The sequence below is a fragment of the Seriola lalandi genome, unplaced genomic scaffold, assembly GCF_002814215.2.
Source record: "Seriola lalandi dorsalis isolate HSWRI2012SDOR001 ecotype SW California unplaced genomic scaffold, Sedor1 jcf7180002054763, whole genome shotgun sequence".
Classification (NCBI taxonomy): domain Eukaryota; kingdom Metazoa; phylum Chordata; class Actinopteri; order Carangiformes; family Carangidae; genus Seriola; species Seriola lalandi.
This window is the reverse complement of record NW_019525316.1, coordinates 253,638-270,238: the sequence shown is the minus strand read 5'-3', so window position 1 is coordinate 270,238 and position 16,601 is coordinate 253,638. Positions and strand designations below refer to the sequence as shown.

Below are 16,601 nucleotides of genomic sequence, written 5' to 3'. Positions count from 1 at the left end.
TCAAAATTCTCATGAACTCATGAGCCAAGTTAAACATTAGATTCACATGCTATGGTCTAGGAAATTTGGTAGTTTTTTGCACTGAAAACATTGTTGTTTGGCAGAAAAATTTGCTTCTGCAAATCAAAACCAGACACAGGCCAGTTGCCACCAGAGGTCAAACTTAAATACTTTTTTGGTAACAAACAAAATGTATACTGGGTATTGAAAAATGTTCAGTACCAAAAGGAGTCATTAAATCGATAAATCGATCATCAATTTCTGACTATTTTATTTCGGCAATGTTTTTATTACTGTTTTATTGTTAGGCCTGTGTGTGTGATGTGAACACTTGTTGACTGAACTGGATTTAGGTTTATGGCATATTTTCTTTGTTTGTTCTCTTTATTGTGCAGTCAGTGTGTTTTTCGATTGCTGGGGTATTTTACAGGTACAAATCTTGGACTAGCAAAGACTGAACGATGGTGGTGTCCACCACTGGACCCTGCAATATCAACTTAGACTTCAGATGGCGACTAGTGCCGAATTGTCTCTGCAGGTCTTCCACCACAGCCGTGCACAAATGCTTGGTGTCCTTAATGTCCAGGCAGAAACCATCGGGGACAGTGAGTCCCTCCATCGCAACACTTTGACCGTCAGCAGGGTAACATATGATCGGGACCGGTCACTGTCTGTCGGGGCAGAAGGATCAGGATTCAAGAACGGTATTACCAGTGTTCAACCAAATAGTGTTATCTTCTGTGGGATCTTGACTCTGCTGCGTCTTCTGTGGTACCTAAAAGATACTAAATGTTTTGCTGTCTCTTTTGTGGGATACGTTACGTCGCACATACGCGCGTACGTGTTACTCCTCATCACACCTGACAACTGAAATCCTCCCGAGCGGGCAGGTTTTTGCGTATACTGTTCTGTGCTCTTGTCACATGCACGCGCGTGGTGATATGTGCGCCCGTTTTTCAGACTAATTAAACGGAATACGTTTCACACTGGATCAAAGCTTATTTAATTGCCACAGCTTGAAGATGAAGTCTCCCTCTCGTGAAAACGAGCTTTGCATATTGTTACTTCATTTGGATGTGAGAGCTTCACTGTGCTTAATGATGTATGTGTGTCTTGTTGACATGATCAGGAAATGCAGATGTGACATGGACTCCTGAAAAACTTCTGATAAGAAACTGCAAGTGCAGCAAGATTACTGTAGGACATTTCTGATGAACAAATAAGCATCTGCGAAGCAAGTGCCATACTGTCATTTATTGAGTTCCACTGAAATGGTACAGAAAGAATCAGAGGCTCAGACTTTAGTTATGCATTCCTTTAGGATAACATCCATGCCTGATAAAATAACAGTTCATTACAGAAATAGAAGAAAACATCATATGCGTGGTGTTTTAGCTCGTCTTCATCTGGTTTTATATGTGCAGCAGAGTATGGATTTAAACGTTTAAATCACTGTGCCACAGGTTCTGTCTTTCATGACATCCCAGGAAAAAGAAAATAAATCGTGCATTTTCTTAGAGTCTGACCAGAAATGTAATGCTTGAATCTGGCAGCATTAGGGTTTAGATAGTTTTTGGCTTGTGGCACCTACAACCCCCCATATAGTCTTTCCTTAGTCAAAACATTAAAAAAGTAAAAATGTCAAACAGAGCTGCTCAAATAGTGCTTTTGGATTACCTATGCAAAGCTGTAAGGCAGGCACCTGCTTGATGCATTTTTGCAGGTGACAAAAAGAGTCACCTGTGCAGGAGTTGCTACAAATGTGACCACAGGCAACTAATTGGAGGGCTATTTCTAACCCATAGTAACCCACATTCATGTGGTGAATATAACTGCATCTATAATAAACAAAGGGTAGAAGCTACAGGTATTAAAAAGAAAGAATTAGATCTGTGACTTTAGTTCCTCTGGCAGTGCATGTCCACCGACAGAAACTAATAGATTGAAACAAAATGTGCTTACAGGTTTGCCATCTTGACATCATTTTGAGAGCAAGAATCCTTAGTAAGGTCCAGGTGATGATCTTTGCATTGCCTTAACTTTCAAGTTTTTAACACAAGTCGCTCTTAATTTGGTATTTCTATATACCGATTTAGTCAAATTTACAGCAGAGAGAAAAGTACAATTTTACAATCTGCAACCAGTCCTTCTAATGATTTCAGGGTTGGAGTTTTTAAAAACATAATATACAAGCAACACTTTTCCAGCATTTATGACAAACCTTGCTGTCAACATGGTTTTCTTAATCACAGCCTATTGTATCACTGATACAGATTTTTATGAGGTTTGAATACCTATTCCTGCCGAAGGTAATGCTTCCTTCAAAAATTGCCATGTTTGTACTATAGTTTTATAAATATATATCATGGTAGTTAAATAATCTGTCAATTTAACTTACAAGAGTGCAAAAATGAACTTATTACTAAAGTAGAGATTAAAGGAAGATGCGTTTCCCTTTTAAGAAATATTTCATTAATTCATGCTGACTATAAAGTTTATCGCGTATGAGGTTGATCATATTCCCCCATGTTATCACTTTAATAAAATGCAAAAGGTATATCCTTTATCCTACCGAGTCATGCGGCACATTAATATTATATCTAGGGTAATGACAGATTAATATTCAATCATGTTGCTTATGAGAGAACACTAAAAAGGTACAATGGTGTATCTCTTTGCAAAAGGCAACAAAAGCTACAGTGTTGCGCCTTTTTTCCTGAGAGCAAAGGGGCTCTGATCCAGGATCATTGGTCAGGTTATAGTACCAATGTCTTCACTGTGACTTAAGAGGCAAACTGGTCACAGATCAGCACCCCCTTTAAGGATACACTGTGAATAGAGAATTATAGCTGGTTCCTTGTCAGTTAAACCCGTGGCCCTTTTGGTCAACAAGCCTCATAGGAAAAAAACCAAAAAACAAACAAAACACATAGAAACACACAACATAAACAATAACACATGCAACACGTCTTGTTCTTTAAAATAAGCAAAACATACTGTAAGACAAATCAATCAAACCACTGGTTATTCATTCAGGAATAGTTCTTTGCATTCTCTTCTCCATTGCTACAGAGTACCAGATGCATGGTCAGACATTTTTTTTCTTCTTCACAGTTTAGACAAGTATTGATGAAGCCATAAACTCTGTTGCTGAATAGTTGATGGAATTAAAATGCATTGGCTGGGTAGTAATATCCTCTAACAGCTACCCAATATTTTGTATAGAATTTCAAAACATGAGCAACTGCTCTGGAGCAAAGCTGTGCAGCCAAAACTGCTGCCACATGGTCTGTTGATGGGTCCACAGAACACAGTCAATGGCCTCAGACTCCCACGGACAGAAAAGCTGGAGGAAAATTCACTTCAGACAAAGGACCTCATGTAGCTGTTATATGAAAGCTTTGTGTCTTCCAAAAGGCAGCTTTAAAGGCAGTATTAAAGTTTCTGTTTTCTGCTGACGTGGTCTTTTTTTGAATAACAGTATGGGTGTTAAATGGGTTTAATGAGCTTCGGCACACGGAAACCAACATTTTCAAATGAAGTTCATGGTTAGAACTGTAAGTATTTCAGACATATTTTTTCATTCCAAAAAGGTAATCCTAACTTGTCTGCTTTCAAGTCCAGGCCTGACAGGACGTAGGCTGCTGCTGCTGCAGATAGAAAATGTGGTCATCCTCTGCCACAATATGTTCACGGTAGACATGAAAAACAAAAAACTCTGCCTAAAGAGAGGCAGGAAAACAATTGGGTGGGAAATGGAAAGGTTTTAAAAACAGGGAGGTGTCAGATGCATGCCATGCAGTTGTGATGTGTATTTTTGTTGTTGCTTTTAGAGAGAGGTTCCTCACTCCAGTGCCTCTCTTTAATCTTTCTGCTCCTTCGGCTGCACCTTCGTTACTGCTGCTCCTCGATTTCTCGTTTGACTTCTGCTACATAATGGTGATCTTTCCCATGAGCCACCTCCATGATGGCCAATGCCTGGAAACAGAAATGTTTTTTTTTTTTTTTTTTTTTAAAACAACAGACACATCCATTCCTGACGGCTGATCAATCTGAATGTATGATAGTATTGCAGCTTAGGAATCACTGCTTTTTACAGCTAACTCATCCTTGGATGTTCTATCCTTATTCTTGCCCTTTTCTGAGCACACATTCTTTTCTACCTCACAGACCTTCAATTTGCCACCAATCAATATACCAATGGACCACATGTCTGTAAATTATACCTTCTTCAGAGCTTTCACTCCTTGTGTTTTCTTCTCCAGCCCCAAATACAAACGTCCCAGTTTCAGATACATAGACGCCACGTTCAGAGAGTAGGCTGGATAGTGCACACTGCAGAGAGAATATAATTTATACATCAATCTAAGCAGTGAATGCGAGAGGAAACAAGATATAATCTATAATTAATGTTACATTTGGTTTTGCTGTAGTGCTACAAAAGTTCAAACCATATGAACTGGGAGAGGACAATACTAAAACATGTACTGTAGAAGATGTGGCTGAGAGTTATATACCACAGAGGGAAAATATGTTTAGAATTATCACGTGCGTACAATCTAACCTGTGCTGTAGTATAGTGTATATATTGTTGGTAGGGTAAAGTATACTTCATAGGAGATATAAGCCATGCTGTATTTGTAAAGAAAACATTAATAACATTATTCTGAGCTGTAAAGTATGGTTAAAACTAATTATTAAAAGACTACAATAAGAATTAAATCACCATTCCTATGAGAACTCTTACTTGACAAACTTACAGAGGTCTGGAGAACTGAACCTATGTCCTTAAATTTCTCTAGACTTCCAAACACTGTATGAGACAGAGATCTTAACAAGTGACATTAAATTCTAACTGATGGACTGCCTGCCCAATCAGCCACAGAATTTGTCTACAGGGCAAAACTGTTGTTGTACAATTGATTGATCCATTGTCTGCCTTACAGATCAATTTACCTATATGGCTGAACGATCTTCTCTCCATAGCTCATAGCGCCGTCCCAGTCCTGCATGTAGAGACAGACGCCCATGGCCTGATACATCATATGCAGCATGTAGACGTTGGTGTCTGCAAATATACCCCCCATTTTCTCCTGGCTGAGCTCACACATCTCCAGCAGCTCACTGGGGGGTGCCAGAGTGTCAAGGAATAATGACAGAGAATGAAGCAAAAGAAGAAGAGGCAGGGAAGTGAAAGTTTGTTGTAATAAAAAGAGTAGACAAATTGAAAGACAGAGGGGGAAAAAAAACAGGAAAAAGAGAGTGAAAGAAAAAGAGTGCAAGAATGGGAAATACATTTATAATCACAGGAAGAGGATATTCTTGTAGTGTTTGGCTCTCCTAAACTCCTCGATGACATTCTTAGCGTAATGGACCATGGATTGTATTTCCTCCTGCTTTGGTGGAGAACTCAGCTTCCTGATCTCCATTTTTGCTTTGTCCTAGAGGGAGATGAAAAGACATGACATAAGAAACAGTTGTTCCTTAACATATTTTACAAGAGATACTATAAAGCTGATCATGTAAAAGTACTATGACACCACAGAGACTAAAACTACTATAGGGCATAACTAGCTGTGTCCTAATTTCACACTAATCCTCAACAGCTTTCAAGTATGTTGTGGGTTCACACTAGTGACAACGCCTGCAGTGAACCTGCTGCACTTTCCAACAGACAGGACACTGATGCTGTTGAGATACTTTCTAGTATATTTCTCAAATCAACAAATGAAAAGTTTTCACCACACCTACATTCTATATATCAAAATTAAAAAAAACTGTATACAAATGTACGAGTTTCAGAAAGATAAGTCAACAGTACCTTAGACTTGGTGGTGCACTCAGTGCATTGGCATGTGAAGAAGTAGGAATCTAACAACCTCTCTTTCCTGTCCTCTGTTGGATAGAGCAGGTCTATGTAACTGTTAAAGATCTACAGAGAGAGAGAGAGAGAGAGAGAGAGAGAGAGAGAGAGAGAGAGAGAGAGAGAGAGAGAAAGAGAGAGAAATAGTTCAAGGGATAAAGAGATAAAAATACGTGGCCATTTTGCATCAATCAAAAATAAACACTAATAAACATCTAAACATCTGTATTTCTGCCCCTCTTGACAAAATTCAATCTGCTTAGGAGCAAGACCTAAAACTTTCACAGCTGAATAACTAAAGGGATTTGATCTTCAAGCTCGTTACACTGACATACCCGGTGTAAACTCTACACATTGTCCATTTGTTCAAAATTCAATATAAATATTCTTTGAGAAACATTTCTATTTCTGTAATTGTATTTTTTCTCAAAATTGCTTTTAGGAATTGTTGCTAAATGAGTCCTATCTTTTCTTACCTCGTCTCCGGGGTTTATCTCTTTAACAGCTCTGACCTCAGCCATTGTGCCTTTATAGGTCACGATGACATTAGGACTACAGCTGTGATTCATCAGTGCTACACTGAAAGGACAAAGGGAAGAATGAGAAGCACAAAAAGGTTAAATAAATTAGTGTAAAATCAGAGAATGGAGATAAAAGCATTACCTTTAGCAGCTTTAAGATGTTTGAACTACATGGTGGTTCATGTATATGCTACACTGAATATAAAAAGACATAAAAAAGACTAAAATAATAACCAGAAGCATCTGGGATATAAATACATAATATAATGATATAATATAATAAAAACACTAATCGTGTGAAATCACATTATTGTTCTCAAAACAGTGATAAACAGAAAAACAAAGTGGCAATGATGAAGAGGCTGAGTATCGATGTAAGGAGACAAACAGAGGAGAGAAATTATCATTTTAATCAAATGTATTAACATGCTGTATATACTGTCTCTCCAGTTTTATTGGCACAGTAACTAAACTGATGACTGGATGAACTCGTGAATGATGGTCATGATATGGACTACTTACTCAGGAAAAACAGCTGATCCCAGATGGGAGAGTTCCTCATCCTCTATGGTAAAGCCATTACAGTTTACCTGGAGACACAAAGAAAAACAAGAGAGAGAAGGAGGGACAGAGCAAGAGAGAAGGGAAAACACAAACAAACAGGTGAAGACAGGGACAGAGAACAACACGGTGAATAGTATAATACAAAAGGCATCACCCCCCTGCTCTACTGTGCTGTAACACCCCCCTCCACAGAGAGGCAGGAAATCCAGTTGTGCAGATTAAATGTAGCCTGAGATAAGAAGCCAAAGAGGCCATTTCCACTGGTGTAGTGTGGAGAGAAAGGGGGGGCAGGTCAAATTAAAGAGCTAAACGCTGTCGAGTTTAAAAGGCAGGAACAGTGGGTGTGTGTGATACAGATCCTGGTTCAACTCAACATGTGCTCCAGTGTGTGTATCTACGAACAAGTGTGGGATGAGCATGGTAAGAGGAGAGAAAGATGAAAAGATGTGTGAACGAAAACTTATTACAAGTCGGACCAAGGCAAACCAGCATGTTCTTCCATAGAGCAAGAAAGGTCAACACCTGTCTGTGTGTCAGCCAAAACCTCTGACGCTCTCCTAACCAATCACATGCCAGTAACAAAACACACCCAACCTAGGATCCTGGATACTTCTGGGAACAGAAAGTTTTTATTCAGTGGATTTATTACAGCATGTCAGCAGTTAAAAAAGGTACTGCTCCAAATTTAGGAATTCATCTATTCCTTTTTTCTCAAAAATGTAAGAATTTTAATAATTAGAAATTCTGTTTCACATTGAAGAGATGGCTTGAATTAGTTTGAATAAAAACCTCAGACTAATTACTAGTGACACAATCAATTTTCAGAATGTTGTGCTTCTATTAAAAAGCCTCAACATCTCTCTTTGCAGTAACAGCGGTGGGCATAGGTCACACAGGCAGCTGCTTATTCTATAGAAACCTCATACAGAGTGACTCCAAACAAGACTGAAACATCCTCATGTTGCAATACATACGACTTACTGCACTGTTTCTTCAGTGTTCCAGTAAAAATATTATATCCAATTTTACCTGTGCAAAGAGCTCTGTTAGAGCCTGTTCATTGGGGAGGTCACTGATGTGTCTGGAGTAGAAATGATGCAGCGCTGCTAAATCTGCCTGGTTCATCTCCTCTTTTTCACTGTCCATCTTATCTAAATCTGGAAGAGGCAATGAAACACAGGCAGAAGAGGGGATGAGAAAAAGACAGGGAGAGAAAAGTCAATAACATAAGCCACCACAAATAGACCACCTTGTATCCTGAAGGTTGTGTGTTTTTTAGCTCTTTCAAAAAGGAACACCCTAAAAATTACTGCCAAGTAAAGAAAAAAAACAAAACATGTCACAAGGGTATCTATCAGCAGTAATGAAATTTGACTCTGGCTTTCTCTGATAATAAGAAATACAAGGTTTAAAGGATGAGGCAACTGATAAAAATAAGGAATAAAACAAAGTTGGCTATTCATCCAGAATTGTATATTTGTTGTTGTTGTTTGTTACCACCTCCATAACCATCTACCATATTCCAGTGCACAGAAGAACCACTCGGTGTTAGTAAGAGTAGAATATATCAATGCTATAGGCCATGTGTCACTGTCAGTCACACAAACTCACACACACCGACACAGACTGGCGGCAGCAGGCAGCAGCTGGCCACTGATTTGCTTTGTGTGCATGAGAGACAGGTGTGAAGGTTAATTCTGTGACAATCCTCTGATGACACATCTGAGCCTTCAACAACAGCTCACACTAACTGATAACACTAACTGGACCAGGGAAAACACTTAGTGGATGCTGAGATGGGACACCGTCTTGTTTTTTGTGTGTTTTGGCAAACACACAGGTTTATCAACGTACAATGTGCCTTGCTCAAGAGCACAGTGACAGTAGTTGTTAAAAGGAGGGGAGAGAACATGAAATTACAGTATGCAGAAGCTTGGGATTTAAGTCCCAGTGCTGCTGCAGCCTTAGTGAATGAAAGAGACAAAACCAGGACTGGAGGCTACAGCAGAGGATATTAATAGACATGCTGCTACAACTGCAGAGACTCAGGAAGATCACACACACACTGCACCATGTAACTAAAAGTGCACACATGTGTAACTAAACACACGCTCATATATTCATATATACACACACACACACACACACACACACACACACACACACACACATACTTACGGGCTTCAAACTCTCTGAGCAGTAGCAGCCTTTCTGAAGGGGTGCGCTCTGTTGTGACTCTCTGAAACATGGAAGACACATGATCATTTTAGTCAAAAAATAAAGTTGGCAAAGCGAAGCAAAACTGAATGTCGCTCCTCCAAATTGACATGACACCCATGATACTACTCATGCAAAAGTATACAAATGGAACGGAGATGATTTCAGTCATTGCTATGGTCTAGCTCATAAATGTAACTTATCATCAAGCCTTAGCCACTTATTCTATTTGGATCTTTATCTTCTTAAAGGCTCTAAACTCTGTTGAGTTTGTAGCAACATGCTCCCATTCCACCTTCAGTTATTACGCTTTTCATATACAAACTGGTCAATTTCAGTTTTCCTAGCACTTGCCATTAGCAGTAAAATTACAGGTGTAACAAAGAAATATTACAAACAGCCAGTGAGACAACTACAGCAGCTATCACAAAGCAGGAACAATATCTGGGTCCTAAAACAAGCACATCTACAGTAAATGAAATGAATGAAAGCCATTATTTATGTTATCAGTTGAATCTATGTATGCCCAGTGAAAACATCCACTTATCCCCCTTTTTTTGCTTCCCGCTTGCCGTTTGTGAAAACTTTTCCTGCATAGATATACATGTTGTTCACAATAAAAACAGACATCTTTGAATGTTAAAACATTTCTTCTCCTTCTTTTTATAACATTACCTGTTTCATGATAATTCTGGCCACCAGTCTGACAGTCTCTGATGGACACCAGTTCTCCCCATAGGCACACATGGCTACACACTCAAGCTTATGCATGGGCCAATCACCTCTCTGCATAAATACGCAAACACACAGAAGAAGAAAGAAATAAGAAATGATTTAACAATCCACGTTAAATTATCTGTTTGATGGGATACCTGAAAGGATTGACAGCAAGACGGTGAAATGATGATTGAAAGAATGATTTTATCACTACAAAGTTAATCACCATTAAATGATCATCCATGGCAAATGCACCCCACACACACACACACACACACACACACACACACACACACACACACACACACACACACACAAAACAACTCAATTTTGCTGCAGTGCATCGATAGTGTTTTGTGCCTTGAAACTAAAAGTAGACAGAGGCAGAAGGGAGGCAGACTGAATCGTCATAGCAACAACAGTGTGAACAGTGCGGGTGCTCTCTCGCTGCCTGGAGCTCTGCTGAAGTGGTTCTCAGTGTGTGGACCAAGGTGCCAAGGGGGGTCACAAGAACACTTAAAAAAAAAGTTCCTTTAATTTACTCTGTGCTGGTTCTGATGAAGCAAAAGGCTTGTGTGGATGCACACGGAGGGCTCAGACTGACTGAACACCAATCACAGGGCTTGATATGTGTCTATTCTCATTCTCTTTGTACTTCTATTTGAAAAGAGCAGTAATAAGTCCAAAACAAATGAAGACTACAGCAGATATCTGTAGGACACACACACATATTTTGTTATATACATTTTAAAAATATGTTACTGTTTGCACTAAAATTCATTCATGGTCAGTTCCTTTAGTTAATAGTGAAAACTGGAAAACAAGCTCACACACAAGACAAAGACATGGAAAGCGCTCTTACCTGACAGTCCACATTGCAGTAGTAGGCCTGCTTACATTTGCCACACTTGAAAAGGTCTTCTCTCCTGTAATGACACGAAGACATAACACATTAGTTCGCTACATCTGTGATAAAGGAGACCAGTGCTGACACTTTATAAGTAATAACACATGGTGCTCCTTCAGCTGATGAGACAACTTTACCTGAGCTTTTCTTTTAACATGTAATATTTATGTTCTCCCATACTTCTTACATGTAAGATATTTACATACTAATTGTTAATTTGATGGTGAATGAGCTGGTCTTGCAGGTTTGTTTCAGTCCTGTGACAAAAAGGTGGATCACTTCATTCAAAACACCGGAGCTCAGAGATCAACAGAATTTAGTTAGTTACCAAATCTTTAATTTTATTCATAAGTGCTCCATTAGAGTAAGAAGTTAGAATTAAATTCTTATCAATTCTACCAACATATCCACTTTATTTTCATACAACAACAAAAAGAACATGTGTAAAATATATTACTGTGTTTTAAATATCTGATTAATTACAGCAAGACACATATACATAAAGTTGAACTGGGTGTTTCTGACTGTATAGGAGCAAATGTGTACACACACACACACACACACACACACACACACACACACACACACACACACACACACACACCTGGCCTTCTCATCTCTTGGCTCCTCCTCTCCTGGGACACATGGTCACCTATATTTAGCACCCTAACCTTTTACTGCTCTACAAACCTTAATGGCAGCTTGGGGAGGAGGTGTGTGTGTGTGTGTGTGTGTGTGTGTGGGGGTGGGGGTGGGGGTGACATGGGTGAGAATGTGAGAGAGGGACTAGAGTTAATGTAACTCTAAAGGCTGTCACAAAGGGTGTCATAGTGCATTAGATCTCAGTAAGACAAGCAAGGGAACTGTAGAGCTGAACCTTAAATAGACCAGTGCACTGCAGTTTAACCTTCCTTTATGTTTTTGACACAGTATGCCTACACGCACAACCTCATGTAGGCTAACCTTTCTAACCCCTCCACTTCCAACATCCTTACTGATGCAATGGAAAGTATGTTATAATTCTCATCTATTGGTAAATAAGTGAAACATTTAAACCTGATTTAACCAGAATAATTAAGGTAGAACCCAAAATCATAATCATCAACTGATGATCACATGTAATGTCATATTATGACATTAAGAAAAGGCTGAAAATGAGTGACGTGCTCGTTTCTCTGTGTATACTACCTGTCAGTGTGTCTGGCCTGTTTAGGTCTATGCACTAGCATATTAATATGCTCATAGAAAAGCAAGCTTTTTAGCTTTTGACTTTAAAAACATCAGTAAGGATGCTGTGCTTGTATTTTAGACTCTCTTGACTCTGCAGTGCTACAAACAAATGGTGCAGTGTGAGGTCAGGTGAGCTGCCTCACTGCACTGACCCATATTAGTCAGCGCCAGCTAGGTAGATACCCAGAGGTTTAATAGCTAACCTAGCTAGGTGATGAGGTTAGCCAGCGCTGAACTGGACACGTTACTGGCCGCTTTGCTCTGTTTTAAACAACGTGGACATGCTACCAGCTCGTAGCTAAGTGTCCCACAGATGTTGCTCTTCAGCTGTTTCAGAGAGGTAAGATGTTACCTGGTGAAGCAGTGCTCACAGTGCGCTCCCCTCTCATTCACTGTCAACACGAAGGAGTAAGCAGGGCAGGCGAACACCAGCTCCCCCACCGCGAAGTGCCTCACTGCCCGCAGGCCTCTGCCTTTGTCCGGGCTCTCAAACCTCTCCGTCCCCTCTATACCTTCGTTCTTCATGGCTTGTTCTGTCTGCGGATCTTCGCTCAGAGACTAGCACCGAGCACCACCTGTGTCTGTCGAGTGCTTTAATCACCCTCAGGCTGAGCCCCTTCTTCCTCTCCGGTGCTCTGTGTGTCCGGTGTGGCTCTAACCGCCCCCTGCTGGAGAGGAGACACGGCGGACATGCACCCACACAGTAACTAATGCCCTGACATAAACTCGGTCTATATCAAATATTGGTATTGGAGGCTGCAGTTTGTGGTGTTGAATTGTATTATATTTAACAGAGAGGCTGTTATTTAGACTAGACCTACCTTCATTGACATAAATGTGGTGGACAAAATAATATAAACACCTGTCAGTATAAAGCAAAGCAATCAGCACCTCTCCTCAAGTTTCAACAAAAACTGAAGATGACGGTAGGATTTCTTGCAGGACTTTTGTGTTAGACTGCATTAGTTTTAGCTACATGTACCTAATAAACTGCCACTGGAGTGTATCTGTTTTGTTTATACTTGTTTGTCATAGTTAGCCTTTTTATGTGTGCTACCTTTGTTTTTCTTTGTTGTCCTTGTTTTACTCGTATGTCTCTATATCTTTCTGTGTAATTGTTCCTTGCACTGTGTGCAAACAGGCCGCACTCAGAGCTACTGAAAATTGAGAGTCAATACACTTGCATGTCTAAACATACTTGGAGAATAAAGTTGATTCTAATTCCTTAGTAAGAACAGAGGCCATTAATGTTTAAATTGGTTTAAAGAAAAAAAACTTCATTATAATGCAGATGTATGTGTCAAGGTGCTCCAAGGTCCAACCAGAGCATTTGCTTGATAAATTTTAAAGCATAAGGTTACCAGAATTATTTGGCAGATAGACAGATATGCAGACCCCAGCAAGATAACATACAGTGATGCCCTATATATTACACCATATGGTCAAAATATTATGCCATATTTTGTGTAGAGTTAGTCTATGGCTGTTTTAAATTCCAGTTACTCTTAATGCTCCACCACACCATCAGAAAACCTTAAGGCAACAGCCAGGTCCCAAAATCTTATAGAAAACCTTCCCAGAGGAATGGAGGCAGCGTGGAGCACACTGATGCCCATGGTATTGGAATGAGATGTTCAACAATCACATATAGTGGTGTTCACAAACCTTTGTTTTTAATGTTGAGAAATCGCATAAGAACCAAATAATTCAGCTCAGGACGCATCTCCTCAATTTGGGTATAAAAGTTGGAATTCCTTCAAACGATTAGAGGCTATTCAGTGTGACAGATGTTATAAACATAGTGTTTATACATTATGAATGTGTCTCTTGGAGTCCATTGCACTAACCATATTGCCTTTGTCCTACTAACCCATCTTACCCAGAAGAAATATTACCCATTTGCACTGAAATTTGATACTTGGTTTATATATAGTTCAGGACAAAAAGTTTCCCCATGGGACAACACAAATCAGTGGGTTGTTGATGATCTGGCTGGCATTGCATTTGCACATTTTAAAATCCAAACCAAAATAACATTTGAATACTCCTTCATTAAATAATAATCATTCAGAATACATGTAAAATTCATGTTTAGTTTTCACCACGTCCTTCCTTGGATCAGAACACCAGAGAAATTTCAGAAATGATTTCATCAACTAAAAAACCACTGACTGACTCAGTGACATTGAAAAAATCCAAGAAGCAAAGCAGCAGTAGGATATGGAGGTTTTAGCTCAGCAGTCCTGATTGACGGCTGCATGACTGAAAACTGCAATAGAGCAACAACACACTTTATATCTGGGTATGTTTGTGGTGGGTTTTTATCATGAGCTTGCACCATCAATCACAGAAGCAGATCAAAAGACTCCACATTGTTTCATTTATATATATAAATGCATTTATTTAAGTTAATCATTTCTCCTCATTCAAAGTTGAATTTCTGCAGAATCTATAAAACAGGGAACAGTTAGAAGCGCTGTACAGTCCGACAACAAAACTAGGAACTGCGGCTGAGTACACTGTGTATATATGTACATACTGTACACACACTGATGTAGGTATATACAAAAATATACACTTTTACATGTGTGACCCCCTCATGCCATATCACCCACCTCATAATTATAACACTGCTGTCATTCAATGAAGCCACATTCCTAGTAGAAAACACATTTATCAGTCCATCAGTTCACGTCCCTCCCTCCTGATTACCATTGCATGTTTTAGTTATCGGTCATTACTGATTGATGAGACTTTTACAGTATATTGTCTTATGTGCATGTTAAGCCCCTCTTACACCCTAACTGAGATACACTCTTACAGTGACTCATGGACAAGCTTAAGCAGTCCTGAGCTGGATGTCTCAGCAGGGCTTTTCACCTATCAGAGAGGGCTTCTCTTCTGTTAATCCTAAAAGGGGATTTGGGGTGGGCTGAGAGGGGAAGACGTCCTTCTTTAGGACAAAATGTGACAAAACTCTTCTCCCTGTTTTACCGCATAACTGAGAGAAGACCAAAAACATTACACCTTCTCCCGTTAAACTCCAATAAACTGTTGATTGTTTCCCTCCAAAACAGAGAGAGTAAGAATAAACTCCTACTGGCTCAGTGGGGAAGATGCTCTTCTTCACCGACTGGTGTTCAGTTATACTTTTAATGCAAATAAAGATGTCTGTCTGTAAGATTGACAATATCCTTCCTATCTTTGGATGAAGCTTTTAGCTATTTCCAAAGTGTAGCACACACACGCACATTCACATGCACACACACACACACACACACACACACACACACACACACACACACGGCTGAATGCCTCAACAAACGTCTTACAGACATTTAAGTTTAGATCCATTGCACAGCTGGTGTTTGTAAAAAACTTAAAGACATGAAACCAGGAGGCAGCCAAATTTATACCCCCGGTCTGTTATAAAAACTGACACCAGATCAGCAGCTAAGAGCCGTCTTCCCCCTGGCTGTTCCTGCCCGCTGGACTGAGACTCGAAAGAAAGAACAATGACATACACAACATACTGTAGGCAAACGTGCACCCAACACATAAGGAGTTCACCGCAACTTATTCTGTATTTCCAAAGGCTTTTACTCATTTTCATTCTTTCTTGAAGGAACTTTGGCACATTGTGCGAAAGATGTAAACATTTTATCATCCAATCAAAATGAGGTGCTGGACTTTTACAGCCGTTTCCTCTGTGTATAACATAAAAAATAATATAAACAAGAATAAGACTAGTTTAAAAAGAAAAGGCTTTAAACAACACATCTTTCCCGTCGTAAGCGGACAGTAATGCCATGGTCACTCAGGTGTGTGCAGTGTGGTTCTCACGCCTGTTCTGAGGTGTAATGAAGCTCGCTTCCACTGAATAGTTGGGTGAGCGGGGCTGAATTAACAGTTTATACAGAAAAAAGAAAAGGAACCAAAGACAAAGAAAATGTAAAAAAAAAGAAAAAAGTCTGGAACTCTCTGGCTGTGCATTTTGCATGAGAAGTTTACTACATTCAGTCCCTTTTTTTTTCCAATAGAGGGCGCTATAGGCCATTAAAACATCAGCATGTCACCCTCATGGACAAACACAGTGGACTTGAAAATGAAAACCTCCTTGTTTGGGGTCTGTAACTATCTCACAGTGAACAGCATCAACGTTTGATGACACACATTAAAACTTGAGAATTGTTGCCACATAGATGGATCTCAGATTGATAGCAAATTAATTATATATCTAGCCCGTTTACAGTTCTAGACATGACCCTTGCACATATACATGAAAAGTAAAGGAATAACTAACCCAGACTCAGACCTGCCCTATAAATGATCTCATCAGGGTCAACCAGCTGTTAGGGTTGCAAATTCAGAATTAGCAGAGAACTGATCATCTATAACACTATAACATAAAGATGGCACGATTCCTGCAACACAGGTAAAATAAAGAATAAACACCATGTTGTTTTAATTTTTAAAATTAACTCCAGCCATTTTGAAGGACTGTGTTTATGTGTGTGTGTGTGTGTGTGTGTGTGTGTGTGTGTTTGTGTGTGTGTTTGTGTGTGTGTGTGTGTGTGTGTGT

General features: G+C 39.6%; 1 protein-coding gene across 1 annotated transcript; it reads right to left on the bottom strand.

Annotated features, from left to right (window-relative positions):
- Positions 1-1,239: 1,239 nt before the first annotated feature.
- On the bottom strand, positions 1,240-12,647 carry smyd2a (SET and MYND domain containing 2a). The gene is made up of 12 exons (XM_023424987.2): positions 12,372-12,647; positions 10,745-10,808; positions 9,841-9,951; positions 9,127-9,187; positions 7,978-8,105; positions 6,907-6,974; positions 6,340-6,442; positions 5,822-5,932; positions 5,321-5,441; positions 4,957-5,131; positions 4,227-4,335; positions 1,240-3,978 (listed from the first exon to the last, which is right to left on the bottom strand). The coding sequence occupies exons 1-12, from the start codon at positions 12,542-12,544 to the stop codon at positions 3,895-3,897; spliced, it is 1,308 nt and encodes a 435-aa protein (XP_023280755.1). The 5' UTR covers positions 12,545-12,647; the 3' UTR covers positions 1,240-3,894.
- Between the last annotated feature and the right edge of the window lie 3,954 nt (positions 12,648-16,601).

Excerpts from the sequence above, each read along its gene's own strand:
- smyd2a (XM_023424987.2), bottom strand. The coding sequence starts at position 12,544 with ATGAAGAACGAAGGTATAGAGGGGACGGAGAGGTTTGAGAGCCCGGAC. Across the intron at positions 10,809-12,371 it reads TGTGAGCACTGCTTCACCAG|GAGAGAAGACCTTTTCAAGT; the intron begins GTAACATCTTAC and ends GTGTCATTACAG. Across the intron at positions 9,952-10,744 it reads ACTGCAATGTGGACTGTCAG|AGAGGTGATTGGCCCATGCA; the intron begins GTAAGAGCGCTT and ends GTATTTATGCAG.